Raw genomic sequence first — 27,797 nt, 5'->3', positions numbered from 1 at the left:
CTATTGTTCTTAATTTGGAGTGAGAGTTTCAAATAAAAAGTGGTTGGGGAAATGGTACGAGTGAATTCTGCCCTCTTGCAATGCGCTTTCTCCTGCGGCCTTTTGCGCTGCACGCCGCGTACACACCAATAGAGACTATCGTCTTCTTCACCATCGTCGGCACCCTCGCCTATTTCCACATCCTCAACGCCATAAAACACTCTGCCTTCCTCGCGCCTCACAACTCCCCCGCCTCTCTCCGCCCCGCACACGCCCTCTTCCATGCTGGAGAGTGGGTACCCGTCAGAGAGTCTGCCTGGGCCTCAGCTGCTGCGGACAGACGCGCCACTTCTCTCGAACTCCAGCAACTCATCGTGTCTCTCGACTCCCAGGTGCGCATTGTCAACTTGGACTTTGCTTCAATTCTGACATGACTCTATAGATTATTCCTGAGTCTATTTCTCTGCTAGACGCTCCCCTATCGGCCTCGGCCCACAACCTCACTCAGCACCTTACCACTACCTTTGCCTCTGCAACTAACCGGAAATACCCCAGCATATGCCATCGTCCTTTCAACACCTCCCTCTCTACTTGCTTCGCCCACCAACATTCTTCTTCCCACTCCCTGGTGCAGACATTGGCATTTGTTCCAGGTGCCCCACGAGACGAATGGATTTCCGCACTCACAGCCAATGAGCTGGGTGGACGCGTCTTCACAGACGAATCCGGCGTCGAGTTCCAGGTCGAATCCGCTCGTACCGCTGCCGATCACGTCCCTATAGTTCGAATGAAATCCCCCACATGGGTTGCATACGCCGCGGGCACGATGGTCGTCCGTTTCTGGGACCTCGCCAAGAAAGCAGACTCTCTTGACATCCTCCTTATACTTGCCGGATATATCCTCATGCATACGACCTTCTTCCTCCTCATAGTACGCTCCAGGAAGCTCGGCTCCAGCTTTTGGTTGCCTCTCGCCATCGTTTCTAGTGCTATTCTGTCTCTCCTCATTTCCCTCCCGATTGCTATGGCTCTACGCATTCCTATCGATCCAGTAGCACTGACAGAGGCACTTCCGTTCCTTGTTTGTACCATCGGTTTCGATAAACCTCTTCGCCTGGCACGCACCGTATTCACCCACCCCCACCTTCTTACTGCTCCCACCCCCGGAGCCCAAATGAAACCCGCTCCCAAAATTATCACGGAAAGTCTAACCAAAGTCTACTCACCGATCATCCGGGACTACTTCCTTGAGATTGCCGTTCTCGTCGTCGGCGCGTATTCCAAAGTCGGTGGTTTGAAGGAAGTTTGCGCTTTGGCGGCAATCATTCTTGGTGTGGACTGCATTCTACTGTGCACATATTTGGCGGCCATTCTTGGCATTATGATTGATGTGAGTTTCTACCTCCATTCTTGAGTTTCATTACCGGGCCCTTCTGTGCTCTTTCGTTCTTTTTTTGTTTTGTTCTGAAACGACAATATTGTCGTACCACACCCATTTCCAAAATATGGTGTCCGGGGGACCTTGCGAGAGTGACCGCGTTCCTGATTCATCATATCCCGAACTCTTTCTCATCGTCGCCCCGTTCATGGATCCGGGCGCGGTAGATCCGGAATCTGATTGCACAGCACTCCCATATGCAGCATTCAAGCTGTTTGGGTTTCTTCGGTGCGCTTGAATGAGCGGATTTAGTTCCAATTGACGGATCGGGAAGTGGAGGTGACACTATACGGTGTCAACCGGGAACTGATACCCAGCTACACATCATTGTCAGCCGTCGGTGGACACCGAAAATGACGAGACCGACGTCAGCTACCCACATAGGGTTACCGGTCGTGTGGGCGGTGTACACGGTGATGTCCATCCCACATTCGTTGTCGCGGCCACTGCTGGGGTCTCTTGTGTCGTATCGGGCCTGATTTGGCCATAAGACGGCCCCGATCTTATCATTGGTTGCTTTTTGTTGCGACCGGCTTTGATCGCGGTCTGTGTGGGTAAGAGAAGGCCAAGTGGGTCTCGCGCGAGGAACTCTAATTGTTGACGACCGTTTTGGATTGGCTGTCATACAAATAAGGCGATGGCGCTGATCTTTGGTATTGCCTGCTTGGGGCGCTTTCCATCTTTCACTTTCATTTCTTTGTGGCTTTTGTTCTTCTACCCTATACAGGAATTGGGTCGTGCTAACCAATTCATACTCTATACAGGTCAGGAGAATTAAGACTGCCAGAGCTATGACTCGCTCATCCTTATCTCGATCATCCTCGACGTCATCCCTTGCCAGCGGCTTCAATCTGAAAACCCTTTCTGCTGCTTCAGGAAAGCCGTCTGCGCTTGCGAATGGCCGTTCAAAGCTATCTTCCGTCAAGGAGCCTGCATCACCTAAAGGATTAAGACAGAGACTTAGTGCTTTGCTTGGGGAGAAGGGTTCAGGATTGATCCAGAGTATGGAAAATGCTGGTTCGACCAAGACGGGTTCTCCGACGAAACAGGAAAACCCGGTTGCGAGATTGAAGTTACTTTTGGTACGATTATTTCCCTTGGTGGCTCGCATACGGTTATTGACTGTTTGGCAGATTGCGTCATTCACGACTCTTCACATTCTCAACCTCATTACTCCTCTTACACCCACCCGCCATGCGACGCATCATCCGACCACCGTAAATATCAGACGAGTCGACCTTAATACGTCTGCTCTACGGCCTGTGCTTCAAGCGCTCGCTGACGATGCGTCTGTTGTCCTAGAGGTTAACGATGATGTAGCTTCGGTTGATGGTGAAGAACAGCAACTCGCTCGCGACCTCTGGGTCAAGGTTTCACCGCCCGTGTACATTCGTTGTCATCCCGCTTCATCGACTCTTGCTCAACATCGTTCCACTTCTTCCAATTCCTTCACACGCCGACGCCAACAGAGTTCAACTTCTTTTACTCTAGAACGTAGGCGGAAGACCGCTTGGGAAGTCGTTGAAAGCTTCATGTCAAGCTGGACCCGACTTGTTGGTGATCCAGTTTTGTCAAAGTGGATTGTGGTTTTGTTGGCGATCAGCATCAGTTTGAATGGGTTCTTGTTGAAGGGAATTGCTCTTGGTTTACCTGTCGTTGGACGATCTGGAGCGAAAGGGGGAGTGAGATTTGAAGAGGAAGAAGAGGAAAAGAAAGGTGAAGTTGTTTTGAAAGAAAAGGAGGAAACGTTGAAGGTTCGAACATCGTCAAGTGATGCTTCGGCTACTCCTACCGCAATTTCTCCTGCTGCTACACTCATATCAACCACACCCGCACCACCTCCTCCGCTTTTCGTCCCGGTACCCAAAGCCGCTGTCGCTCCCATCAATTTCACTATTGAAGACGTCGATCGAAAACTCAAAGCTGCTGCTGCGTCGTTACATACACCACCTTTATCTGATTCCGGAGTTCATACCCCTCCCCACGATACCATTCGCACGCTTGAAGAATGCATCGACGTTTTTGAAAATGGACCGAGGCCGTTGAGTTCGAGTATGAAGATGTTGAATGATGAAGAGGTTATTTTGTTGGCTCGGAATGGGAAGATTGCGATGTATGCGTTGGAGAAGGTTCTTGGGATGGATCAACTTGAGAGAGCTGTCAGGATCCGCAGGGCTCTTGTTTGTAAGTTTTTCTCTTCCTTTTTTATTTATGATCTGGTTATTGATGAGTATTGTAGCTCGGCAATCTAGGACAAAGACACTTGAGGAATCGGATGTTCCATTGATGAACTATGATTATTCTCGTGTTCTTGGTGCTTGCTGCGAGAATGTCGTTGGATATATCCCTCTTCCCCTCGGTATCGCTGGTCCTCTCAATGTTGATGGTCAGATGATTCATATTCCTATGGCGACTGCTGAGGGTACCCTCGTCGCGTCGACGTCCCGTGGTTGTAAAGCTCTCAACGCCGGTGGAGGCGTGATTACTGTTCTCACTCAAGATGGTATGACTCGTGGTCCTGCCGTTGATTTCCCTTCCATCACTCTCGCTGCACAAGCTAAAGCCTGGATCGCTTCGGAAGAGGGCTATGCTACACTCAAAACTGCTTTTGAATCGACGTCGAGGTTTGCGAAGTTGCAGAGTTTGAAAACGACTCTTGCTGGGAGGACTTTGTTTGTTCGGTTTGCGACTGCGACGGGTGATGCTATGGGTATGAACATGATTTCGAAGGGAACGGAAAAGGCACTCGAGGCTCTGCAACAACAGTTCCCGGAGATGGTTACTTTGGCGTTGTCGGGTAATTATTGTACGGACAAGAAACCTGCGGCGATTAATTGGATTGAAGGGAGAGGGAAGAGTGTTGTTGCGGAAGCAGTTATTCCTGGGAAGGTTGTCAAGTCGGTGTTGAAGACGACAGTGGAGGCGTTGTGTAATTTGAATACGAAGAAGAATTTGGTAGGGAGTGCGATGGCGGGGTCGATTGGAGGGTTCAATGCTCATGCGGCGAATATTTTGACGGCGATGTTTATTGCGACTGGTCAGGATCCGGCGCAGAATGTTGAGAGTTCGAATTGTATCACCTTGATGGAAGCGTACGTCGCTTTTTCATTTTCTATCTTGCGGTTATGGGAAACTTAATGGGTTGTCTTTTTTAGGATCAACGATGGCGAGGATTTATTGATGACTGTTTCTATGCCTTCGATTGAAGTCGGTACCGTTGGTGGTGGAACTGTCCTCGCTCCTCAACAGGCCGTATTGGATATGCTCGGTGTTAGAGGCGCACATCCTACACATCCCGGACAGAATGCGCAAGCTTTGGCTAGGATAATCGCTGCTGCTGTCATGGCTGGTGAACTGTCGTTGATCAGTGCTCTTGCCGCTGGTCATTTGATTAGAGCACATATGGCACATAATAGGAGTCAAACGAATACGCCGTCGACTTCGAGACCTGCGACTCCTGGACCTGGACCAAGTCCTGTTTCAGGGCATTTTGCTAGCGTGCCGGCTACTGCTGTTGATAGTGGGAAGAAGTCGGCGTTGCTTACGCCTGTGGAGTCGATAGCTTCGTCGCCGCTGAGATCAGACGTGAATCTTTCAAGTTCAAGCTCGGCTTCGACAAATCAGATACCCTCATCTACATGAAACGTTTTTAGATAATTTGCCATCTTATTATTTTCTTTTATTTTTTTGCTTTCGATCTCTTCGTCAATTCGATTTTATATTATATTGTTTTCGAATGCATGCACACCAAACATTAACATTTACTTTTTTTTTTTTTTTTCAACGAATTTTTGCTTTTGTTTAGCATACAAGTGCACACACAAGTTGAAAAGTACTCTCTCACACGCAACCCACGATTTATTTTGTTCTTTTTTGCTTTTGATATCGTAGCTAAATTGGTTATTTGTCAAGGAGGAATTATTGCGCTGTTTCTTTTGTTTAATATAAGGATGTACAGAACTTGGTACCTATGGATTTTCTTTTTTTGCGATTTGGTGGACTTGCGATCATGATCCGGAAGTTGATGGGTTGATTAGATTGCGGGATGAGGTTTTTGATGTTCGACGCGTGATTGGCTGATCATCAATATGAGGTTATATACAGAGGGCATCGAAGAATTTGTGTTTCGTTATCGTACCATCACTATTGGTTTATCGTGGACTCGCGATGTCGTTCTTTTGTGCATCTTGCGATATTTACAGATGACTTTGATTGATTGTCTGTTTGCTTCTTATTGACAGAAACTGCAAGTGGTTTCGCAACTTTTTTAGCTGTGGGGAGTCGGGGCAGTTAGTGGAAGGTGGAAGGGTTTCCCGTGAGGTAAGTTTCATCGACGGACGATCAAAATTGATTGACTCTGTAACACTCCAGGTGGCAGGGGTTCAAACGTTCATCACTCATTTGTGACGTACGCGCTCACAAGGCGGAGGTTTTTTTACTTTTCAAGTTTTCACGAAACCTAGTGTTGCCTAGACCCTGGATTATATATATATTCATCTCACAGAGCATATATTTATTCGGTGTTCAGGGCATTGGTCGAGAAGCCTTTGGAAGGAGACTTCTTTACCTGGAGCAAGTATCTTCCGAGGGAGGTGAGTTGAAGTAATTTTTTGGTTCATTGGAGACCCTTGTCTTAAGTTTATCATCATGATTTTAATTTAGGTCAATTGAAAATGCGACGGGATTCGAACATTCCTTTGCCTTCAACGCTGCTTCCTCGTTTCTTCTTACGTCGTGTCTGACTTGTAAGAAGTCATCTGCTCTGCACTAGCGGGTTTCATTTCGCGAAGCATACTTACAGTAACGACCCAGGCCTAGGACGGCGAACTCGGAACAAGCCGACCAAGCCGACCCTGTGGGATCACGTGAGAGATAACTTGCCTATCTTGGCAAAGGAGGAGTGTTTTCCAGCAAAGTCGATCAGGATGGTGCTAACATAGTCACTTATTTCAAGCACGGGACTCGTCCTTGCACCGCCGGATTCATCAGTTGCCCTCTTCTCTCCGACCCACCTTCAACATATCTTTCGCTTCTCCTTTCTCTACCTTTCGTAGAGCTCATCTCACGATTGGGAAGCTCTCGTCTTTTTCATAATGCCTACGGTGTTGGGCCCCAATATGTCTCAACCTTACCCGAAGCTGCATCATGCTGTGCTTGACACTACGTTCGTTGGTGTCAACCATGCTGTGTCTACCTCAGATACTCTCGTACACCAGTATCGTGGGATCAAGTATGCCTCAGTACCCGCACGGTTTCGCCAGTCCAAGATCTTCAACTCATACCCGTCTTTGACTGATGCCTCCAAGCATGGGTCCGTGGTTTTTTATTTTTTTATTTATTCACATTAAAACATAGTAATATCTGCAGTCCAATTTGTCCTCAATCCGGGGGAAGCACGCCTATTGAGGAGGTTTTGCTTAATCTTAAGGTGGCGGACGTCCCTCGTCAGACATTCAAACATGATGAATTTGAATGCCTCAACCTTAATATTACCTGTCCCGCTGGACTCACCGTCCATTCTCAACTTCCTGTCATGGTTTGGGTGCATGGGTAAGCCTTTCCCAATCACACCGGTTCGCGTCCCACCCGGTTAACTTGACCCAGCGGAGGAGACAGAGGGTCAGGTAATTCTTGGGTTTATGATGGCGGTGCTTTGGTTCGCAAAAGCATGGAAATTGGGAAACCGATGATTTTTGTCAGCATCAAGTAGGTTTGATCAGCTTCATGGGTAATCCCTCTCATTCATTAATTAATTTTATGTTAGTTTTCGGATTGGCCTATTAGGCTTTGCGTGTTGTCCGGCCATCTTTGAGGACAACAAATCCGCTGGCGATATTGGCGCAGGCAACTACGGTAAGTGCCACCTTCTGGAGTCCATGATGGAATATTTTGTGTAATGTGTGACGTAGGCCTGCGAGACCAAAGAACGGCATTTGAGTGGATCCAACGGCACATTGAAGGATTTGGTGGAGATCCCAAAAATATCACCCTTTTCGGCGAGTCTTCGGGAGCGATGGATATCGTGTATCATTTGCTCTCCTCTGCAAATGAAACCAAGCCGATGTTCACCCGTGCTATCATCCAGAGCGCCATATTTGAACCGTATCTGCCCGATGTGGCAAGCGCGGGTTGGCATTTGTCCAGATTTATGTCTGCGCTGCAAGCTTCTACGATTGAAGAGCTTCGGGTCGCTGATGTCAAGACTTTGGTTTCAGTGCCTTGTATGCATCGTGCTATTGATGACGGAGTATTCTTTCGGAAAGGCTGGACCGAATTCTTTGATCTTGAAGAAAACACCCGTCGACCTCGCGAGAAAGAAAAGTACCATCTCAGAGACCTGGTACATCGCGGCCCGAGCCGAAGTAGGTCTCGACTTCGGGAGCTTTACTCGCCTTCTCGTAACCCTCGGTTGTCAACGCCGAAAGTTCAGCCACCTCATATCCTCCAACCTATCATAATCGGAGATTGTTGCAGCGACTCCCTACTGTGGTCTTTGCCTATCTCCGCGTGGACTGGCCCTACCGTCGTTCGCCGGTTAAAGGCGATTACTCAGTCAATACACAAGTCTAACACTGTCCTGCATGCCTTCGAAATCAGCAGCTGTACGCCCGACGAAGAGATTATGGATCGTGTTCTTGATCTCGTAAATGATGCTCGCGTAGCATGGCCAACAGAAATCCTTGCTAACAGTGCTAAGCGAGAGAGGGGGGGACATAACGTGTGGCGATATGTGTTTGACCAAGAAGGACCATCTCGTGGAGTTCCTCATCATGCCGCAGACATCGTATATCTCTTTGACAATCTTCCTCTACCAAAACTCAAAGGCCCCGCGACACAAGAAGAATCTTTTGATGAAGGGCATTTTGATGATGTTGACGATGGAGATTCCGATGAAACACGATGTAATGAGTATGAATCCGGATCCGAATGCGAAGACATCGAGTGGGACGTTTGTGTCGTTGGCCATTATTCGTATCAACGAGTCAAAGACGCCATTCAGGAACGGTGGATAGCTTTTGCCTATGGCGAGTCACCTTGGAGTGAAGATAAAGTTTTCGTGTTCGGTCCTGAAGGCGAGACGGGTGAACGGTCTGAGTGTATTTTTGATGGTCGGAGAAGACGGAATTTGTGGAAAGAGACGTTTGAACCTCTGGGTTTCCAAATGGTACAAAAGGTCGGGGCGGAACTTAGCCGCGGACCATGACGATTGCTCGTGTCCGGATGTGCGAGCTAATACATTGTATCGGCATCACATCTGGTACCGACCCCACGGGCGAGTGTCACAGAATTGACATTGTTTTTCATATCTCCTATTGTTGTTGAGTTCATATACTTATGGCGAAAGAAGTCGGTCTTCGACGGAAAGAGACCCTCTTCATTCCTTCATTCTGTTTGTTTCATTTATGCTTGTGTTCCGTTCACAGATACAAGTTTGCATTTGTCGTAGTGTCTCTCATTGATCGTGTATTAGATATCATTTTCGCTCTCGTTGTGTTTTGGATAAATGTGGCTCTTTGTTGAACAGACGTGATGTCAACTTCAAATAGGCTTCAAATTCAAGTTTTCGAAGTTCAAATCTATTCATGGGAAACTCTGACGTTCTCGAAATCGTGTGGCACAAATCCGTCTTTACTTATATATAACATAATTTCAGCGAGACGTCTTTTCGTTAGTTTCTAACTCCCCAAGCAGATCCCATCATTTCATTACTCTTTCCATTTTGCTCATCCGAAAGCATTTCGGCGCATTCAACGCCAGCGACTGGCAATCGAAGACTGGTGAGATTTGATCCATCGTTGAATGGTATGCTGTCTGGTAAAAGACCTGCTTGTCGAAGTGTAGTAGCTTGATCCCACCAAATGTGTTCTGAAAAGAGAAATTGAATTGATGAATTTTCGAGGATGACGCCGATGAAAAGTAGCGATAAGACATGCATGCAGCACATACTTACCGTTGTATAGACGGTCACCGCGGATATTTACGACTGCCACGAGCGGAACAGCAAGTTTCTTTCCAGTCGGTGGAACTCCTGGTAAGAGGTAATCTATCATTTTGTTATGCGTATAATGAACAATAAGTTCCTCTGGAATATGGAGCGATTAGAAGGAAGAGTGAGGGAAAGGTGAGAGATAAGAAAAACCTACCAACGATACGATCGGCTCCAACGGTTCGTGAGATGACTTCGAGGCGAGTATCTTCAGGATTGCAGAATATGAAATGATCTCGGTAAAAGGCTGTTAGAGCTGCGCGACCGACACCACCAGTCATCTGATGGTTTAGATTTTAAAAATCTCGTTCGAGACAGAGAGATTTCGGCTTACTGTGGGGACGTGATTGACATATGGTTCTTGCTTTAGAATACACCAGCAAAATTGAGATTCAAAGAAAAATACTATTTTCCGGTGTACGTACCACCATTGTCGCCATTGTTTTGGCCACACTGCGAACTTCAAATTCAAAATAGCAGTGCTCGGCCCAGATGGCCTCCAAATCGAAGAAAGGACCTCCTAGCCATTTACGCAAGAATACCAAAGATCGACTATGCGACAATGCTGCGCTTCCTCCATGATAGTCTGAACTTTGAGGGAAGACAAAGTGGTTTGTTTGGTCAGAATAATGATGGATCGTCAATCCCTTTGGTGGTTCGCTATTTGGTTCTTGCGTCAATTGAAGAAGAGTTGGAATGCGGGGAGCCGATCTGATGGTATCAGGATTTGCGGATATGCCGTATACGATCAAACATGTGATTGGTAGTCCTTCAACGTTGCTTAGAATCTGATAAAGTTCTGGGCTGGCATCGTAGACTACGTAAAACGTCAGCACAACCACGCGAGTTAATAGCATGCCAATCGTTATATACCTATGATAGCAAACTTATCCCTTTTATCAAGCTGGGACTGATCCAGCGCCAGAAGGCCATCCAACGATTGCCTCACAACCGAATTTATCGAGTCTGCAGTAAAGTTGAGGTTGGATACAGTCACTCCAACAACTGCGAATCCCTCTTCTGCCCATTTCTGTACGGGCTCCGGATCCAAAGGTTTGGTAGCTGTCCGCGGGCTGAGTTTGGACGGATCGGGTAAAAAGAGGATAATTCCCGGTCCTGAACCCCGACGAGTCAAGGGCGGCTGGAGGACCACGTTTGGCGCTAACGTGCGAAGAGGCGCCGATGGGAGTGGAGGCGCTTGTTCATTTTCTGACGATGGATCGTAGAACTTCGGGGCCATGGTGAACTTTACAGACCAAGCTGAAGTGGTGCCAATGTCAAATGTGATACTATTACAGCTTTCAAAGTCCGCCACGCGCTATTATAGCCCGGCCTTTCCGACGAGCATGATTTCCAAATGCAACCTCTGCTGAAGGAATAAAAATTACTAATATCACCCTAATTAAACGTCCAATTCTATCGTCTCTGATTATTACACTACAAAGCGATGCTTTGTTAAATCACAACTGCTCTCCATGAGCAATCATGTCCTGAGTGGCATACTGTAAAACTTGGAAACTTCGTTCAAGATGTTGTACATCTGCAGATCCTGATTGGCCTGGATAAGAGGTCGTTTCATTATCAAAGAAACAAAAGTCGCCTTTCACTCACATTCACGTTCACTTTTGGTATTGTGGCAAATAGTACCACTTTGCATCTTCAGCTCCCGAAATTGCTCTCCTCTCTTTCATACACCACAATGCAATCATCACCAGTAACGGGATTTCGAAGAACAAAAACACAGCCTCCACAATAGCCGAAATGAATAGGCTATCCCAATACTCGAACCACCCACGGAACATGTATTGAGCATTCATCACCACGATGGCAAACGCAGCCACATATACCAGCGTAATAAACCATGTCGAGAATATGACGAATCGTCTCGAAGAAGTTGGCATGGGTGATGGGGTGGTAGACGGATTCGAATTAGCGCTGCCTCTCAGCCTGCGCTGCTTCCAGCGATTTCCGAGGATAATAAAGTGATGAATAAGAATGAGGCCGAAGCCAGCAATGCTGAGCCAATAGGAAGAAAATCCCAGCAAAACCATGGAAGATGCGAAGACACAAGTAGAGATTGCCAGTGATGCATAGATGAGATAAGTTAGCTGGCGACTGATACGTGTAGCCGGAACGTTGTCGTAGTGTTCGTCAGTCGTGAGTTTCGTGGTGACCATCTTTGCTTGCTGATGAAAGACGTCAAAAAGGTGGGGGCTTGTGTTGGAGGGCAGGTGCCCGTTTTAATGTCCTTTTAAGTCATTTAAATCTGACAGGTGGCCCTTTTGATATCCTTTTAGATAGGGCAAGTGCCACAAACGTATGTTATCAATTTCTGGGCACTGCGGCCGAACAAGCGCTAGCATCGCCAACGGCGCCGCGGGCCTTGGCTCCGAGGCCGGAGGCGTGTGAGTGACAGTGTGTGCCAGGAACTTGGCGATTTGTACTTCAGGTATTCATATGTCGCTTTTACAGCAGTCTGATAACGTAGGCCTACCATCGCAGAAACGGATCCAAGATCCATATAAAGACGGTGCATTCTCGCGCAAATGCAGTACCAATATGAGAAGTTGTGTTATCCGGTTGTTATGCAAAGAAACGAAAGCCTTGTGGGCACTGAGCGGTGTGAATCTATTGAAGCGCGTCATAGCTCCATCACATTCCTGATGCGGTCTTGACTTACCGTTTGAAACCCTTGATTTTTATACTTGTATGAATGAAAGCCACATATGCTGTGCCCGGTAGATGAGTGAAGAGCTGCATGGAGGCGATCAATCACCGTGTAAATAATCTTAAAGAACGATTTCGAGATACTAACAGATACCCAAGATGCATTGCGGACCATAATTCCACACACTGGCAGCCTTATCAATGAAGCTTAACGACTGACACGAGAGAGTGGACGTCTAATATGCAAACCCAATTACTCACCTTGTCTTTGTTATCGGAGCCTCGTCAGCTAACGATGTAGCCTACTCAGGTTCCCTAGTCTGGAAAGCGTACGTGTGTGACAGTGAGTCGGATAATTATCCAGTACCCACGGAAAACCCCGAAAAGAAAATTAAAGACGTGTGACAGACGGTGAAAGTATGCCGTATAGATACCATACGTCGAGGTAGTGCATCCTGGGAGAGAGGCTGCTAAACTCTCGAGCTCGTGATTCACGGCGCCACTGAAAGCTTGGTGAGAGCCAGGCAATTGCTATTCAGCATCATTGCGATCACTTGATGATCACATGCGATCACTACAGATCAGTGATCACTGATCACAGAGTGGAATCCTACGTCCAAAAGTAGTGGAAAAAGTGTCAACGGGACCAGGGCACAAACAAAATCCTTCAATAGAGAATGAAAGCAGTAGTAATACAAGGGACGACAGGCCGAATACATTAGCGACAATAACTTACGAGTTAGGTGCCATCCTAAGCTTTTTAAGCCGAGCAATGAATAAAAACACATCACGCTAGAGGAATGAAATTAACATAGAACAAACAAGGTGGGGCCTCTATGAGGTCTCCATTTTGTCCGTTTCATCATCTTCGCTTTCGTCAAGTCGTGGCTGTTTCTTGGAGTCCTGCGCCTGCAAGAAAAGCATATTAATATCAATCTCAATACAGTAACTCAAAGTCTCTGCTTACCGTCTTACGCGATCGTGCACTAGTCCGCAGACCTTTTGCCTCCCTGGCCTCTCTATACTCTTCTTGTTTTGCTGCTTTGGTTTTTGACTTAGGTCTGAAATTTGTAGCCTTCCCTTTCCCGGCACTTTTCGCTTTGACCTTTTCCCCCACTCGACGCTTCCCTCTTCTATCGCTATCTTCCATCTCAACATCACTGTCCTCTTGTCCTTCATCGTTATCTTCGTCTTCTTCTGTATCTTTATCTTTGTTATCATCATCATCGTCATCGTCATCATTTTCGTCAGAATCCCATTTATCCTTTCTTTTCCCTTTCCTCCGTTTTGAGCTCCCATTAGTCTTTGCTCTCGACCTCGACGCCTTTCTTTTTCCAGTGGAAATAGTGGACCCCCCATCAGTTTCTCCATCTATTGCAGTACTCATGGCAGTAACCTTGCGTTCCTTCTTCTTTGATAGTTGTTGGTGTGACATTGCGGCTACCCATTCTCGGGTTCCCTCCGGTAAGAAAGTGGTCTGAAGAATCTGGGTTGCGAAAGGTTAAACTTAAACTAGTAGAATAAGTCCATGCTGTGAGACTTACCCGATTTGCAGCTTCTGCATTAGGCAAAGGTCGGAGGATATCAGCGGGCATTCTAACTTTTCCTGGGTAGCTCGGTAGGGGCCAAGAATGGGCTGATGCGCGCCCTTTGATGAGGTCTTGTGCCAGTTCACAGAGAATGTAAAAGTTCTACAAAACATTGCATAAATTATTTCCCCGTATTGTGACGAATGTATAGTAGGAACTTACCTCGGAGTGTACAAATGACGAATGATCACGAACAGTCTTCCCCTTTGTCGCCAAATGATAGAGTAAAGGCACATTTTCAGACGTGGCCACGAGGTCGAGATAAAACTGAATGTATCTGCGGCGGATCATCGGATTGTGCACATTGGGGAATAGGATGTAGAAGACATACTTGGCAAGATCCAACAGATCTTCATGCTCGGTACTGAAGTCTGGATGATGTGCGAGGATGTGTAACAGCCGCACAAAGAGTAATTCAAAATATTCAACTCGTTGCTGCGGATTCAACTTCTTGAGTAGTGCGCGGACACACGTAGCAGCCTATGAGGATAAAAGTCTCGTTCAGTCGGGCAGTGAGGTAAGTACTTACATTGCCTTTCACATCTTCTTCGGGGTCATGCACCGTCAAGAAGAAAACGACACCAAACGGAGGTGGAAGCTTGCGCGTCATGTAGAGTGTAATGAGTTTGTTAAGGAAGGTCGAACGAACTCCGTAACACGTGTCCTACGACCCGATGTAAATTTTTACGAATCAAAGACCTTGAAAGAACACGACACACTTGGATTGTTAAAACTAGCTTCCCGAAGCTCGACATCACAGCAGAAGTATAGATATCCATTCTTGCGAGGTGTAACATGGTTACTGCTGCTTGCAGCCTCATCCTGGATCTCGCTTTCGGGCTTAAAAAGCAGTCAGCATCAAGATACGTGGAACAATGGCAAATACATACTCTTCCCGGACACCCTCGCTCATAGCACCTTCATGCACCATGAGAGCTTGGAGCATCTTCACGACAGGACCCACAATCTTTTCCGCCTTTTCTTTTTCTTTTTCTGGATCTGCTTCTTTTGCCTTGCCTTTACCTTTACCATTGGCACTTCCAGCTGATTCGTTATTTCGAGCGGCAACAATAGCAGCTACGGCGGCATTGAGACATCGATGTCTGAAGAGCTTAAGTGTATCAACTTTTGCCCAGAGTAGACTTGGTATTTCATTAGCGTCTTCATGCCATTCTTCTGCGGTTTCTTCGCTGCCCTCAGGGGTTTCGTCCTGGTGCAAGCATGAATGAACGTGAAACCAGGATGCAGAGAGAACATACGAGAATAGGAACGTTGATAACCCTTCGTACCAAGTGCTCCACAACAATATCGCTCTGTTCTTCGAAGAGGTCTGGTGCATGTCTTGCATATTGAACAAGAGCGGCTATGTGCGCTGCCAGCTCGTCATCATCTGCCCCCTTTAATTTATCCACAATTCGCTAAAGCACGTATTAGCAGCATTTGGAGGTATTGTGATCAGGAGACGTACCTCCAGGACTTCCCTTGCAGGCTCAGTGCCGGCAGATAGATTCAATACCAAAAACCTCGCAGCGAATTTGGTTTGCCTCCTTTCACTCCCCAATGCCATCCTCTTGATTCTCTCTATTACTCTTTTATCGGAAACGACCACGTCGTTCTCCGCCTTGACTAGGTTAGCCAACAGTCTCAGTGTTATTTCCGTCAGCTCATCACTCCCAGTACTTGAATTTTCGAGTAAGCATTTACACAGTTCGCCGACGTGTGCTCTAGCCATCCCTGGGGCATATTTTGTGATTGCTTTCAGTATAGTCGTAGCGTTGGCACCCGCAAGTTGTGCAGAAGGTGAATTGCTAGTACGGCGTTTGGTGATTTTTTTGAGGAGGGTGGGAATAGACGAATGATTAAATATGTGAAAAGATCCCCTGTAGAGAAGTGTGGTCATTGTCGTGATCAGTGAAGCAGAAGATTGTTCCAGACGACGCAGGAACTCGGTCTACATGCGTATAATGTTAGTCTCTCCATTGATATTGGCATATGAATAGGAACTGAACGAACAGATGATTTGCCTAATGTCTTGATATCAATCTGAGGGTTAAAACACGTCTTGAGCAGTTTATATAGTCGGTCTTGATTTAGCTTCGCAAAGGAGTGAAGATCTTCGGAAGCTTTGTGATCATTCATATACACAAACGCTATACGCAGAAACATTAGCTGCATTGAGCCGGGCGGAGAAGGGTGCGTACTAGTGAGAGTATGAATGCAAGTATTCAAGGTATGCGTTACTTTCTCCTCGTCTTGATCTATTACTCCCCCCTTGATATTCAGTTAGTATAACTCCACGAAAACAGGATGGCGGCGCACATTATAACTTATACAAGCTTCGAGATACCTGTCAGCTAACCCAGGTCTCCTGCACGAAGCGATGAGTATTTGACGGAATGGAGGTGGTAGAACATACATTTCTTTGATGGTGGATAGCGTGACTAAAATCTCGATTGACTTATCCGACAAATGTTTCATGACGTTCAGTAATTTCTCTGTCCATAAGACCGGATCGACTTCGCCAGCTTTGACACCAGGCGCGAGCGGAAGGATATGAACTGCCCAGACACGATCCGCCACGTCTCTTGCGATTGTAAACCACAAAGTCAGAATTAATCAACAGGCCCCCCCCCCCAAAAAAAAAAAACCTACCTGATAAGCGGGGATTGACTCACAGCTTCCAGAATGGAATTTGGTATCCATCCAAATTTCTTGATAGCAATAACGTCATTATTTTCGCTGCGTGGTGTATGAAAGCGCATTCAGGGGAGAGATAGGACACACGTACATTTCAGGGTAGGACAGGCTGTAGAGTTTGCCTAGACTATTGAGAGCTTCAGCTCGAACAGGACCCTGAAGGTTCCATCCTTTAAGTCGAAAGACATGAATGTGGAATGTCAAAGCACCTTTTTGTCCAGGAATCGATCAGCTACACTACGCAATAAACTTTCCGAGATGTTGTGTAGCGCAGATTCGTAATCAAGCTGCGAGAACATCTTGCAAACAGCCGCTCGGACCTTCTCGTCAGGATCCAACAGTTTTGCCCCAAGTGCATCTGCAGAATGGGTTTAAAAAGGTGTGCTGATTATCCGAAAGTGACTCACCAGCAAGTGTATTTCTCTCGGTGGGCAAATTCGCCACTAACGCCCTTAACGACTCAACAAACTTCAACCTTATTGCGACGACTTTATCATTTTTCCGTGATAACCAGGCTTCCCAAGTTGTCGGATACTTGCTCGCCAATTCTGGGCCATTCTTATCCGCATACATCTCACCCAATGCCTGCGTAGCTAAGACTCGAACGTTGACATGGTCAACGCGTAGTTCCTCCACTAGTTGTGGTATTACGCCGTCCAGTGTGGTGGGACATACGTGATGCAAGCGTTTGATTAGTTCGTGCGCGTTTTGAAGTTGTTCAAACTTGTCATCCTCGTTCTCGTCATCAGACGAGATATTTGAGGCGTTAGCGGCAGTGGTGGCGTGCGCAGAGTCGACAATTATGTCAGTGAAATACTGGCTGACGGGGCGTTGGAGTTTATCAGAAACAGCGTTGCAGACTGTGACCGCAAGTCTATATGCGGGCTGCTCTGGACGCTGAGGGAGAATATGAGCATATCCCGAAGGGCACCAGCTCCTAGGCGACTTACCGGGTCCTTATCCATAAACTGCGCGAGGATTGTGTCGAGCACGGTCTGGGGGACAGACTGACACTCGTCTAAAATGGCAATAAGGATGTCCCCCATAAATGACTCCATCTTTTTGTTTGCGGTACCGCGTCGCACAATGTAAAAGAAGGTGGTGAAGAACTCGTTCATGAGTTCGTCACCGGAAGGTAGGTCGCAAACAAGCACGGCACTCTTGACGGTGGAAAGGGACTCGAGAAGGGAGAAATATTGGTTGTGGTATGCCGAGGCTGTCTCGGAGTTCTTGAGTCCATCCTTGAGCTGGCCAATGAAGAACTGGAATATATCTCGTAGCTCTGGTTGGGTATACGGGGCGTCAGGAGCGTAAAGGCGGAGTAGTTCCGCGAGACAACACGCGGTGTAGGCGCGTACGCCCTGGTCTTTGTGGAAAAGGATGGTCTTGTGGATGAGTTCGGCGCGAGCGGTGGCGAGGGAATTCCTGTCGATTTCGTCCTGGTCCTGCTTCTCGAGTTGGTCATGCAAAGCGTGAAGTTTCTTGACGATTTGGTCTGCAGTCAGACCCTTGCCTGCGAGTTTGTCGCGAAAGACGACTTTGTTGTGGTGTCTGGTCTGGGCGACCATGATGGTTGGGTGTGAGCCAGGTTTGTTGATTACCATGAACAGGCCGGTGCCTGCAAAGCGCATTCTGCCCTCAAAAGAGGCTACCCTCTTCAAGGATCTCCTCAACCATTACGAGTCCAGGCAGCTCAAGAAAGGTCTCAAAACCGCCGACCAGATCCTCAAGAAATTCCCCGAACATGGCGGTATGTATCACTCCATCGCCTGGCTGGCGCTGATCGTCCCCTAGAGACTATTTGCATGAAGGGCCTCGTCCTCACTCACATGGGCCGCCGAGAAGAGGGTGTAGACCTTGTCAAGCAGGGCATGCGCCTCGATTTGACCTCACATATCTGCTGGCATGTGTTTGGCCTTATCCAGAAAGGAGAAAAAAATTATGAAGAAGCCCTCAAATCCTATACCCAGGCCCTCAAATTCGACAGGGTGAGCTTTGAACACGCTCAGAACTGTTATCTCTATTCTTGTGTTAATCTACCTCGTAGGACAATCTCAATATCCTTCGTGATGCCGCTCATCTACAGACCCAGCTCAGAAACTTTGATGCTCTAGTCGAAACCCGTTATACCATCCTACGGCTCCGGCCCAATTTTCGGCAACACTGGATAGCCCTGGCTGTGGCTTATCATCTCAACGGCAATCTGATCGAGGGAAAGAAAGTATTGGAACAATATGAACGAACGCTCAAGGTCTGGTCGTCATCTTATTCTCCTGATCCCTGTCTCATATTCACCACAGAATATCCCGGATTATGACGTTGATCACTCGGAAACGTTGTTGTATCATGTCCGACTTCTCGAGGACCTTGGGGAGTTCAAGGAGGCACTTGATATACTTGATAACAACGCCAAGCAGCGGAGGATTCTCGACCGGACCTCAATTATGGAGTATCGAGGTTCGTTATAATTGACACACGTATTTTCATAGCTCTGACACGTGCGACTAGCGCGACTTTTGACGAAATCCAACGCAGCAGAGGCGGAGTCGGCTTGGCGCGCACTGATAGACCACAATCCCGACAGCTACGAGTATTATAATGATTATCTTTCTCAGAAAGGCCTTTCTCTCGACCCCAAGGGTAACTTCTTCTTCTCCTCATTGATCACGCATGTTCATTCTTTTACCCAGCTCCCAAAGTAGCTGAAGCCCTCGATATCCTTCAATCACTCTCGTCTCAAATCCCTCGCGCAGCCGCCCCAAAACGTCTAGCTTTAACTCTCGCACAAGGACCCGCTTTTGAACAATTAGTCAAGCCTTACATCCTTCTCGCACTCCAAAAAGGCATTCCATCGTTGTTTTCGGATCTCAAGTCATTGTACTCCCTCACTAAACCCGAAAAACAGCAAATCATCCAACAACTCCTCGAAACCGAGTTAAACTCTATCCCTGACATAGAACCCTCAACATATCTATGGACACTCTATTACCTTGCGCAGCATCACTCTTATCTAGGCGATCATGCAAAAGCACTAGACATCCTTGACCAAGCAATCCAACATACTCCTACACTACCCGACCTCTTGATGTTCAAAGGTCGAGTGCTGAAACGTTGCGGTGACTACCTTAGCGCTGCACGTTCAATCAACGAAGCTCGATTATTAGATGGCCAGGACAGATTCCTGAATACCAAAACCGGCAAATACCTCCTCCGTGCTGGGATGGTGAATGAGGCAATTGGTATTCTCGGCATGTTCACTAAGGTTCGTCCACCGTTCCATCCCGTGACATTCCCTGAGTTCAGAAAGCTGAATATCTATCATAGAAAGATGCAGTATCCCCAGGTACAGATCTTGAAGAAATGCAATCATTTCTCTACCTTCTTGAGGAAGGTAATGCTCACCGAATAAACAAAAAACTCAATCTCGCTCTCAAGAAATATATGGCTGCCGTGAAAGTGTTCGAAACATTTGAAGACGATCAATACGACTTCCATGGGTATAATCTGCGCAAGTTTACTGTGAACATTTATCTCAAGTAAGATCGACCCTCGATGTCTGTTCCATGTTTTGTGAGCTGACCGTTGGTGATTAAAGTTTGATCACTTGGGAAGATCATCTTCGCTCGCATCGGGCATATGTCACAGCAGCTATGGCTGCCTCTCGAGTACGTGAACTCGTCTTTCAAAACAATTCTTTTTCGTTCATATTCCTTCAGATATTCCTCGCTGTCCACGATGACTCCTCATTAGCTAAATCTGCTACGATAGTCCGTATGTCGTCTGGTCATGTTATGCTTGCCATCTCAGTTTACGCATACCGCATGTGTCGCAGCGGAACTTACAGAGGCCGAGAAAAAAGCGAAGAAGAAGGCCAAGAAAGCTGCTTCCAAGGCCGAAGAAAAGAAGGGTGTGCAACTTTGTCTATCTGCGCGTTAGAAACATCATTAATATATTATAACAGGACAGCAACAACAAAGCGTAAATGAAGATAAAGGCCTTGAAGCACCGCCAAAAGACGATGATCCTGAAGGAATCAAATTGATCGCGTCATCTGATGGCCTTGAAACAGCAGCCAGGATGCTACGACCACTTACGAACCTGCTTACGACGGCCAACGTAGATTTAGGACAGAAGGAAAGAATGGAAATATGGTTATTGAGCTATGATGTTGCCATTCGTCGAAGTATCATTCTCTTTCTTTCCTCCTGCTGTGCTGAAACGCTAATGGAAAATTGTCAAGGAAAACTTTTGCAAGCTCTGACATTCCTGACGCACGCTCAAACACTCAATAGCTCCTACCCGGGCCTTCATTTACGCCTCGTGCATCTACATCATTTCATCCGAACTACCTACAAGGATAAAACGCCGCCCGCGCCTATAGGTCCGGCCTTCATCGAAGGCGTGAAACAGCTTGGCGTCCCGGACGAGAACCAAGTATCACTCGAAACATATAACATGCAATACCTTCAAAAACACACTTCCGACACTCATTCCAAATGCTCCGCAGAGGCGGTCGTGGCGTGTGCGAAGGCCATGAGGATTTTAGGCTCGAGCGTTGGTGAGGTCGAGGAGTTGCTGTTTGGTTCATTACGCGATAACGCCAAGAATCAAACCCCAAGGAGGGGTTGCTTAACCATTCAGATCGCGTTAGAAATGTTGGAACTCTTGACAGAGATGAAATCAGAACGGGTCGATGAATTTAGGCAGAGGTGTCAGGCGAGATTCGAACGCTCAACTGTGTTCGGTACTGATGAGGAGATCACAAAACTAAGAGAGAGTGTATTAGCCACTCCCGATAATGGGCAGAAGGACGAATTGCTTTGATGTTGTATTACTGATTTGGTGGAATGTCTTTAGATTTTTGAACATGGGTGTTATCTGGCTGATAATTCGCCCATAAGTGCGGTGGCATAATAATGGCTGCGCAGTGAACGGAAATCCTACGCGCTTTTTATGGCATTAGATGACGCATCATAACGTTGTACATACGGTGGCTGTCATGTATATAGCTATTGTTGAATGGCCTTTAGTCAAATAATTCTAGACTACTGTCCAGTCGTAGACCCAAAGTATCGTGTGGGTCCTCTTCATAGTATCCCACGTCCACCGCTTTCCCCTTACCTTTGTCCACCGCCTTCCCTTTTCCTTTGTCCACCGCCTTCCCTTTTCCTTTATCCAGCACTTTGCCTTTTTCATTATCAATCATCATTCCTTCTTTTTCAACATTAGCCTGTCGAGCAGATTTGAAGTGTTTGATATTTGCCCGAAGGTTATCCTTGTGAACTTTCCAAGTGCTTGTACGCATAGTGAGTATAGTTTGGTCGAAAAGATCGTATTTCATGCTCTCTTCCGGTATTTCGAACCCACTGAGAAATTGTTAGTTACTTTTGTATACAGATAATATGGACGGCGCCGAAACAATCATCCATCCAAAAACATCCTCGAGGTAATTGATGGATTGTCACTTACGCTGAACTAAAAGCTAAGACTAATGAATTGCATGTCTCGTGCTTGGTACCGTCCTCGGATCTTTGTATGATAGTTCGGATCTGATGAACATCATCGAATTTGACGGTGTTTTCGAGGTCCACAAGAATACGATATATCGCTTCCATCGTCCTAGTTGTTACCATGGACTCGATATCATCCCCACCTTCAAAATGGGCGTGGAAGAGCGGTTGCTTGTGAAGGAGGTCCAACCGGAGTAGAACACCAATGTCGTAAGATTGGATATTCTTTTCTGGTCGCTTCCCCTTCTTAGATTCAGCGCCAGCTTGGAACAAGGTGCCAGGGCCACAGCTATTGTTTGAATTTTGCAAATCATCTTCGTCAAGGTGAATGGTCGAAGGCACAGCAAAGGCTAGGCCAATCAAGCACTCCGTGGCCTGCCCATCGCTAGCAGGCTCAGGTATATAGTCAACCATATCGTCATCGATTTCTGGAAGGGATATAATGTTTCGAGCCGGGATAATGTCGAGGTCAATGTCGCCGCGGTATGATTCCAAGCCGAGCTGAGGTTGATTGTCGCCATGCGATGTGTGAAGTTGGATGGATGATGTTGGCTTGGGCGTGGCCACTGGTTCTGGAAGAATGAGGGGAGGTAACCCAAGCAGCCCACTAGCCAATCCGACGCCTCCACCAGCATTTTCACCCATGATGTTGCTCCCACTTTCTTCTGACGCTTGAGGGAGACCTTTCAGATTCGAAGTGGGAACCGCAGGAAGCACAGGCGGAATGGCATCGCGGATCTTCAGGTTGATGGTCCAAATCTCCCGTTGGAAATATTCACGATCCGCCACGAAGGGAGTGAAGATGTCCATTCCATGTTTGTGAAAGATTTTGGTGATCTCTGGATAGTATTCTCCTAGTCGCGAGTATAGATCTTTCACGTCCTCGTCGTTTAAGAGCGGTTCTAGGGAATCCGCTCCGTTCCTGATTGATATTTCGATGTCGGTTGACATAGTGGTAGAAGAGCAAGCGTAGGGTCTGGGAGAAACAACAGTTTGTGGCGGCTATGCTGTAGGACCAGTTGCACATTTTATCCACGAGGTAAACAAGGCAGTGCCCAAAACCACGTTCTTCAAGTTCAACCGATATCTCTTCTGCTGATGCATTTTGATGACTCGAACAAGGCCACCAAAGCGAGTGCTATCGTGGCGACAAGTCATAGGGTCAGTAGAACAATTGAGCAAGACGAATCAGGCCGTGACAATCGACGTGTGGCAGTGTGCTGCGTTCTCATGCCGGCCTTGGGGCCTTGGCGATGGCTGTCCAACGAATAACGCGGATCCCAGGAATATTGCACGCCATTTAAAGTCAAAGGCGCAGCCCCGACCTTTCGAACAAGCTTTTCAGCACACTGTACAAAGCTTATTATTTAAGCAACAGAACTCGGTTCCAACGGTCCGCTACAGAATCAGATCAAAGCGAGTAAATACGGAACATGAATGATGCCAAATGTAATACACGCACTTCATATCACGAGAAACAAGAGAAAGTATACATACTACTAACACAGGTAAGGCGAAGTTTGTGATGCTAATACACGATTGTAGGAGCCGAATCCAGTAGACAAGGGGTCGGGTAAAGGCCAAAAGGTGACATGAAGTCCAATCGGAACGCCTAAAGATACAAACCAGATGCTACGGAACAAAGAACGATAGCTACAGGGAAAAAAGCGGTAATATCAGCGACAACGACAACGACAATTTCACGTATAAAGACATAGGAAACTCGCGATGGTGATGGGTTTTTAATTCTGGTGTCAAGCTCCGAGGATATCGCCGCTCTCCACCAATTCCCAGGTTGAAGACTCGGCGCTCAAACTTGCATAGCCCTCCTCGATTTCAGTTTCCGACTCCGACTCGGAAGATGGAACACTGAGTACAGAGCTTCCCCTCGAGTTCGAGGACTCGGGAATTTTATGAAGTTGGTCCATGCTGGATGGAACTGTTATGACAGGTGGGATGGCGATACAACCAGGCGAGCCTTCGGCATGCATTTCAGCCTCTTCGCCGCGGTTAGCCCCGTCAATGCGAGGCATAGTGTCGTCCCATCGACTGCGGAACCTTTTCGGAGGATTATCCTCAACAACCTTCGTATACTCGTTTTCACGTTCGCTCCCGTACTCCGAGGTGAGCGCGTCACTGTCTGAAGCATCTCCATATTCAATCTCAAATAATTTCCTCTTTGGCCTCTCCGGGTTTCCGCTCACGCCAAGCAACGTAATTTCCGTATCAGACCTAATGGGAACGGGGACAGGTGGGACTATCCCTTCTCGAATAGTCTCCAAGCTCGCATTTCGACAGAGATTCCTCTCATGCCACCGCAGTAACTCCTCACGCTCTTTCTGATGGCGTTTGAAGAGTGAATCCCACAATAATTCAGATTTTGGTGTGGGTCGAAAATCGTTGCGGCGACCTCGGATATACAAGAGCCAATCGGTAGCCAAAAGCGCCAAAGTGGTGACATCCTTCCATTCACTTGTGAGAGGACTGAAAAACGCCTGGCGCCTGGTTCCTTCGTGAGAGAATCCCCTGCGTTCCAGAAGGAGAAAATATGAATGAAGAAGTCAGTGTCAGCATTTTTGGAGCAAAATGCTAATAAACCTTGATTTATTTGGGATAGAAAGACTCACATGCGGGTGAAAAAAGCAAACGCTCTGTCGTTCTCATAACAATCAATCAACCGAGCCTGAACACGATGCACGTTGTGGCGGGCGAATACGACATCTAACGCGAGACGCATTGCTTCCTCTGCCACGCCCAGACCCCTCCAATATGGCCGCAGAATGATGCCAACGTTATACTCCTCAAAATAAAGTGCGTCTGGCGAACGAGACGAAGGAAGAAGATAGACGAAGCCAGCAATATTTTTGTCCTCGGATGGTCTGTAGGCGTCCAGACTGGGGTACGCAGCGTTGCGATCTATCGGTTGGGGAGAGGCTGTGTCTTCGACTCCATACCGGGTATCAGGACATTCCATCAGAGATTCTTCGAGGTGGGCACCATCGGTGATACTCTCATGACCGGCATGCATAAGAGCAACTTCGTGAGGCGGTGTTAGGCCAGGTGTAGGATGTAAACCAAGGCAGTTATTTGGAAGAAGTGGGGGCTCCTGTACTATGACTGCATTGGAAACGGAGTCGCCTGTGTTGATGACCCAGAAATCCGAGCAACCTTGAGCAAACGATATGAGATCTAGGCGCGGATTCGCGGTCTCCACAGTGACGACCTGCGACTCTTCAAACACTTGCTCGAAGAGGTCGATATCCTGGTCCCGTCCTACAAGTCCCCGTGTTAGGTAGACATTGCGGGACATAATGGAGGGAGGCGGGTGACAGACGAATGAACATCTTGCACAGGACTAGATCTTTATATCGATGAAATTTATGGCCATGTCCCGTGAATGAAAATTTAATAGCATTTGAACCCGAGCCGTGATGTTAATTGAGGCTCAGAGACAAGATCGAAGCAGGGAGAGAGTTATTTACGGAATGCCTGTCAAAAGCGACTCCCACTCTGTACCTGGGACTTTTGGGAGCAAGAATCAAACAACTCAGCGAATGTTCGTGTAAATGAACGACCTTCAGCCGGTAAAGATCACACTACAACTTTGAGACGTACTGCGCAACATTGGAGCTTGCTTGCCTTAAGTGACGAAATGGAAAAAGGAATCATGAATTCTTAATTTGGCCAAAGGCAGAAAATGCTCATAGTATATGTGGAATTTCGGGACATGTGTGATCATATTGGGCAGGTTGAAGTGTACAGCAGAAGCGACATAGGGTTCATATGCAGACCAATTACTGAAAACGTGACAAGTGAACATCTGAGCATCGCAGAAGAAGGTTCGACATACGAAAGTGAGAGCGGCGCCCTTGGTCTTCTTCTCGCCACCGAGTTCGAAACTATGATAGGCGTCAGCGAAGAGACCGGACGTGTACGACATCTCGACTCACTGTTTGCAGCGCTTCAATGATAGCTGCATTTTGTATTTACATACGTTACACTCCAGCCGAAGTACGACTTTCTTAGTTGTTTTAGCCTGGACGGATAAGTCAGCTCGATCAGTGCATAAGACACTAAGATACTACGGGAGCATACCTTCTTGTGGAAGACGGGTTTAGTCTGACCACCATAACCGGACTGCTTTCGGTCGTAACGACGCTTTCCCTGAGCGAAGAGCGAATCTTTCCCCTTCTTGTATTGCGTTACCTTGTGCGGTCTGAAAGGCAGAGATCAGTATAACTCTTCCCTCTCAAATGTCTGCGGACAAACATACGTGTGTTTCTTGCAGGTCTTGCCCTTGCAATCTGAAGATATTGTCGTTGATACGAAATCCGGAGCTACGGATTACTTGTCACTCACATGTCCGGCGGGTCCTGGTTGTTCACGATAAGTGAGCATTTGTAAATCGTCCAAGCATAATTTAAATATCTTACTTGGGGATGTTAACCATTTTCACTGACGACGACGAGGCTTGCTTGACTGGGTGGACAACCACTATCAGTTGCCTTTTTCGCTAATACTGTACAGTTCTTGTATTATATAATAAAAGATTCGCACGCCTAATTGGTCAACCAGCGTCCTTTCCTCGAGCGAACGATATGCATGGTTCATTCAGTGATCCTGTCAATGTCAATGTACCAGACCGAGGAAACACGATCCAAACTTTCCCGTTCTTGATCCGATCCGTCCGAGTGGAAGTTCCTCAAATTTGGTTCGAAAAGTTCAGACTATATTTCCCCTCAAGTGCATATATGCTCATTGAGGCAGTTCTGCCCAAACTATTTCTTGGGATTATGGGGTCAAGTCCAATGCTCTTAATCACTAAATTGTATAAAAATGTCTACTCCGTTTGAACGCCTCGCCGACAACTCACCAAACTGCAGCAAAATAGTTACCTTTTTAGTCGATATACTGTTTGTCCGTCTGTTTGCTTGTCTATATATAATTATGGTGGAACGTGATAACAATGAATCGCCTTCTTGATTACTTGCCGCAATGTGCCCTACTCAGCACAACATTTCAGATTCCGAGGATGATGCTGACTATGTGCCCCCAACACGCGAGCGTGAGCGGGTTTCTTCTTGTGCGTGAAGGATCAGTTTCCAAACATTCTTCAGAACAGGACTCTGATAATAGCGAGGACGAAAGTCAGCCACATGGGCAAACCGGCGAAGCCACGATAGCAAACGACGAGTCAGACACTCAGCAGAAGTAAGTCATGATGACATGATTGTGATTGTACAAAAAGAGCTCATTCGCGCTAGGAGAGAGGTGGTTTGGGCTAGTTTCCAGGCTTCGTTGGCGTCCCCTGAAGAGAACAAGAGGGAGTCTACGGAAGCAAAAATGGTTAAGGTGCAAAAAAGGTATTTGTTTGCCGGAGAGTACACAACGTGCGCCTCATCATTCTTGGCACTGAAGTACAAAATCTGACATGACTCAGGGAGATTGTCGAAGTACCCGAAGATTCCGTGGATGCAAAAAAATGGCCCCACTATCAAGGAAGCGGCGATAAATCGAGTTCTCAAGACGTCGTACCTATTCCCGAGGCCACGGTTTCGTCGTCGACGTCGAGTTCCGTAAGACCTGCAGAAGCACAGCAAAAGAAACTCGGACCCCGAAAACCGAAGAAAGTGTTGGCGGCCCTACCACCATCATCATCCCAGAAAGCCAAGAAGCTGACGACTCTTGATAAATCTATGATGGACTGGAAGGCCCACACCATGAGCGCTGATCTGCAGGTCGAGCTGGATACGAATAGAAAGAGCGGAGGCTACTTAGAAAAAGTTGAATTCCTACAAAGAGTGGAAGAGCGTAAGGAAGAGAACCTAGAGGCCATGAAGAGCAGAAAGAGGAGGAAATTATAATGTGCTCTCCGTACGCAGTTAGGTGAGCAACGTCTTCTTGCCGGGTACCGAGGTTTGTGTTATCGG

The 27,797-nt window shown here is 47.1% G+C and overlaps 11 protein-coding genes across 11 annotated transcripts; 5 read left to right on the top strand and 6 right to left on the bottom strand.

Annotated features, from left to right (window-relative positions):
* The first annotated feature begins 484 nt into the window (after nt 1–484).
* On the top strand, nt 485–5,211 carry AGABI2DRAFT_208992 (hypothetical protein). The gene is made up of 7 exons (XM_006463915.1): nt 485–1,369; nt 2,182–2,499; nt 2,551–2,709; nt 2,788–2,845; nt 2,909–3,601; nt 3,657–4,509; nt 4,573–5,211. The coding sequence occupies exons 1-7, from the start codon at nt 767–769 to the stop codon at nt 5,057–5,059; spliced, it is 3,171 nt and encodes a 1,056-aa protein (XP_006463978.1). The 5' UTR covers nt 485–766; the 3' UTR covers nt 5,060–5,211.
* Nucleotides 5,212–6,366: 1,155 nt separating this feature from the next.
* Nucleotides 6,367–8,917, top strand: AGABI2DRAFT_194604 (hypothetical protein). The gene is made up of 5 exons (XM_006463914.1): nt 6,367–6,728; nt 6,785–6,967; nt 7,022–7,123; nt 7,182–7,270; nt 7,327–8,917. The coding sequence occupies exons 1-5, from the start codon at nt 6,511–6,513 to the stop codon at nt 8,619–8,621; spliced, it is 1,887 nt and encodes a 628-aa protein (XP_006463977.1). The 5' UTR covers nt 6,367–6,510; the 3' UTR covers nt 8,622–8,917.
* Nucleotides 8,918–8,982: 65 nt separating this feature from the next.
* On the bottom strand, nt 8,983–10,685 carry AGABI2DRAFT_194603 (hypothetical protein). Its single transcript, XM_006463913.1, has 6 exons — nt 10,278–10,685; nt 9,830–10,221; nt 9,739–9,768; nt 9,562–9,685; nt 9,369–9,500; nt 8,983–9,283 (listed from the first exon to the last, which is right to left on the bottom strand). Exons 1-6 carry the CDS (start codon nt 10,642–10,644, stop codon nt 9,087–9,089), a joined length of 1,242 nt encoding a protein of 413 aa, XP_006463976.1. The 5' UTR covers nt 10,645–10,685; the 3' UTR covers nt 8,983–9,086.
* A 338-nt stretch (nt 10,686–11,023) lies between these two features.
* AGABI2DRAFT_120781 (hypothetical protein) lies at nt 11,024–11,581 on the bottom strand (the record flags this gene model as incomplete). The annotated part of the gene is made up of 1 exon (XM_006463912.1): nt 11,024–11,581. The coding sequence occupies one exon, from the start codon at nt 11,579–11,581 to the stop codon at nt 11,024–11,026; it is 558 nt and encodes a 185-aa protein (XP_006463975.1).
* Nucleotides 11,582–13,346: 1,765 nt separating this feature from the next.
* Nucleotides 13,347–17,925, bottom strand: AGABI2DRAFT_225984 (hypothetical protein; the record flags this gene model as incomplete). The annotated part of the gene is made up of 17 exons (XM_006463911.1): nt 13,347–13,557; nt 13,616–13,762; nt 13,823–13,937; nt 13,992–14,140; nt 14,190–14,324; nt 14,380–14,500; nt 14,551–14,662; nt 14,756–14,855; nt 14,920–15,078; nt 15,129–15,611; nt 15,674–15,860; nt 16,008–16,244; nt 16,313–16,399; nt 16,449–16,513; nt 16,567–16,715; nt 16,765–17,254; nt 17,308–17,925. Coding segments are annotated over 17 exons (3,564 nt in total), but the record flags the coding sequence as incomplete, so codon positions are not given.
* Nucleotides 17,926–17,951: 26 nt separating this feature from the next.
* AGABI2DRAFT_225982 (hypothetical protein) lies at nt 17,952–21,243 on the top strand. Its single transcript, XM_006463910.1, has 12 exons — nt 17,952–18,107; nt 18,152–18,345; nt 18,405–18,608; nt 18,658–18,814; nt 18,866–18,997; nt 19,057–19,619; nt 19,682–19,893; nt 19,953–20,022; nt 20,074–20,128; nt 20,190–20,264; nt 20,319–20,540; nt 20,598–21,243. Exons 1-12 carry the CDS (start codon nt 17,960–17,962, stop codon nt 21,179–21,181), a joined length of 2,616 nt encoding a protein of 871 aa, XP_006463973.1. The 5' UTR covers nt 17,952–17,959; the 3' UTR covers nt 21,182–21,243.
* A 28-nt stretch (nt 21,244–21,271) lies between these two features.
* AGABI2DRAFT_194599 (hypothetical protein) lies at nt 21,272–21,644 on the bottom strand. The gene has a single exon (XM_006463909.1). The coding sequence runs from the start codon at nt 21,564–21,566 to the stop codon at nt 21,384–21,386; it is 183 nt and encodes a 60-aa protein (XP_006463972.1). The 5' UTR covers nt 21,567–21,644; the 3' UTR covers nt 21,272–21,383.
* Nucleotides 21,645–21,657: 13 nt separating this feature from the next.
* AGABI2DRAFT_138189 (hypothetical protein) lies at nt 21,658–22,143 on the top strand. The gene is made up of 2 exons (XM_006463908.1): nt 21,658–21,723; nt 21,827–22,143. Exon 2 carries the CDS (start codon nt 21,910–21,912, stop codon nt 22,063–22,065), a length of 156 nt encoding a protein of 51 aa, XP_006463971.1. The 5' UTR covers nt 21,658–21,723; nt 21,827–21,909; the 3' UTR covers nt 22,066–22,143.
* Nucleotides 22,144–23,211: 1,068 nt separating this feature from the next.
* On the bottom strand, nt 23,212–25,193 carry AGABI2DRAFT_180118 (hypothetical protein). Its single transcript, XM_006463907.1, has 2 exons — nt 24,495–25,193; nt 23,212–24,393 (listed from the first exon to the last, which is right to left on the bottom strand). The coding sequence occupies exons 1-2, from the start codon at nt 25,175–25,177 to the stop codon at nt 23,622–23,624; spliced, it is 1,455 nt and encodes a 484-aa protein (XP_006463970.1). The 5' UTR covers nt 25,178–25,193; the 3' UTR covers nt 23,212–23,621.
* Nucleotides 25,194–25,507: 314 nt separating this feature from the next.
* Nucleotides 25,508–26,371, bottom strand: AGABI2DRAFT_180117 (hypothetical protein; the record flags this gene model as incomplete). The annotated part of the gene is made up of 7 exons (XM_006463906.1): nt 26,301–26,371; nt 26,227–26,240; nt 26,141–26,171; nt 25,963–26,083; nt 25,818–25,903; nt 25,718–25,766; nt 25,508–25,687 (listed from the first exon to the last, which is right to left on the bottom strand). The coding sequence occupies exons 1-7, from the start codon at nt 26,315–26,317 to the stop codon at nt 25,508–25,510; spliced, it is 498 nt and encodes a 165-aa protein (XP_006463969.1). The 5' UTR covers nt 26,318–26,371.
* Nucleotides 26,372–26,862: 491 nt separating this feature from the next.
* AGABI2DRAFT_74372 (hypothetical protein) lies at nt 26,863–27,731 on the top strand (the record flags this gene model as incomplete). The annotated part of the gene is made up of 4 exons (XM_006463905.1): nt 26,863–26,932; nt 26,985–27,078; nt 27,135–27,257; nt 27,308–27,731. 4 exons carry the CDS (start codon nt 26,863–26,865, stop codon nt 27,729–27,731), a joined length of 711 nt encoding a protein of 236 aa, XP_006463968.1.
* Nucleotides 27,732–27,797: the final 66 nt, after the last annotated feature.

Source organism: Agaricus bisporus (genome assembly GCF_000300575.1).
Source record: "Agaricus bisporus var. bisporus H97 unplaced genomic scaffold AGABI2scaffold_9, whole genome shotgun sequence".
Lineage (NCBI taxonomy): Eukaryota > Fungi > Basidiomycota > Agaricomycetes > Agaricales > Agaricaceae > Agaricus > Agaricus bisporus.
The sequence above is the reverse complement of the archived record's forward strand: the minus strand, read 5'-3'. Positions and strand labels throughout refer to the sequence as shown.

Coding starts and splice junctions, on each gene's coding strand:
- AGABI2DRAFT_138189 (XM_006463908.1), top strand. CDS start 21,910: ATGAACATCATCGAATTTGACGGTGTTTTCGAGGTCCACAAGAATACG.
- AGABI2DRAFT_180118 (XM_006463907.1), bottom strand. CDS start 25,177: ATGTCCCGCAATGTCTACCTAACACGGGGACTTGTAGGACGGGACCAG. Junction 24,394..24,494: donor TTTGCTTTTTTCACCCGCAT/GTGAGTCTTTCT, acceptor TCTGGAACGCAG/GGGATTCTCTCACGAAGGAA.
- AGABI2DRAFT_225982 (XM_006463910.1), top strand. CDS start 17,960: ATGAACAGGCCGGTGCCTGCAAAGCGCATTCTGCCCTCAAAAGAGGCT. Junction 18,998..19,056: donor CCTTTCTCTCGACCCCAAGG/GTAACTTCTTCT, acceptor CAGCTCCCAAAG/TAGCTGAAGCCCTCGATATC. Junction 19,894..19,952: donor ACTGTGAACATTTATCTCAA/GTAAGATCGACC, acceptor TGGTGATTAAAG/TTTGATCACTTGGGAAGATC.
- AGABI2DRAFT_194604 (XM_006463914.1), top strand. CDS start 6,511: ATGCCTACGGTGTTGGGCCCCAATATGTCTCAACCTTACCCGAAGCTG. Junction 6,729..6,784: donor ACTGATGCCTCCAAGCATGG/GTCCGTGGTTTT, acceptor TAATATCTGCAG/TCCAATTTGTCCTCAATCCG. Junction 6,968..7,021: donor GTCATGGTTTGGGTGCATGG/GTAAGCCTTTCC, acceptor AACTTGACCCAG/CGGAGGAGACAGAGGGTCAG.
- AGABI2DRAFT_208992 (XM_006463915.1), top strand. CDS start 767: ATGAAATCCCCCACATGGGTTGCATACGCCGCGGGCACGATGGTCGTC. Junction 2,710..2,787: donor CGCTCGCTGACGATGCGTCT/GTTGTCCTAGAG, acceptor CTCTGGGTCAAG/GTTTCACCGCCCGTGTACAT. Junction 4,510..4,572: donor TGTATCACCTTGATGGAAGC/GTACGTCGCTTT, acceptor TGTCTTTTTTAG/GATCAACGATGGCGAGGATT.
- AGABI2DRAFT_194599 (XM_006463909.1), bottom strand. CDS start 21,566: ATGATGATTGATAATGAAAAAGGCAAAGTGCTGGATAAAGGAAAAGGG.
- AGABI2DRAFT_194603 (XM_006463913.1), bottom strand. CDS start 10,644: ATGGCCCCGAAGTTCTACGATCCATCGTCAGAAAATGAACAAGCGCCT. Junction 9,686..9,738: donor ATGTCAATCACGTCCCCACA/GTAAGCCGAAAT, acceptor CTAAACCATCAG/ATGACTGGTGGTGTCGGTCG. Junction 9,501..9,561: donor TGGAGCCGATCGTATCGTTG/GTAGGTTTTTCT, acceptor TCCATATTCCAG/AGGAACTTATTGTTCATTAT.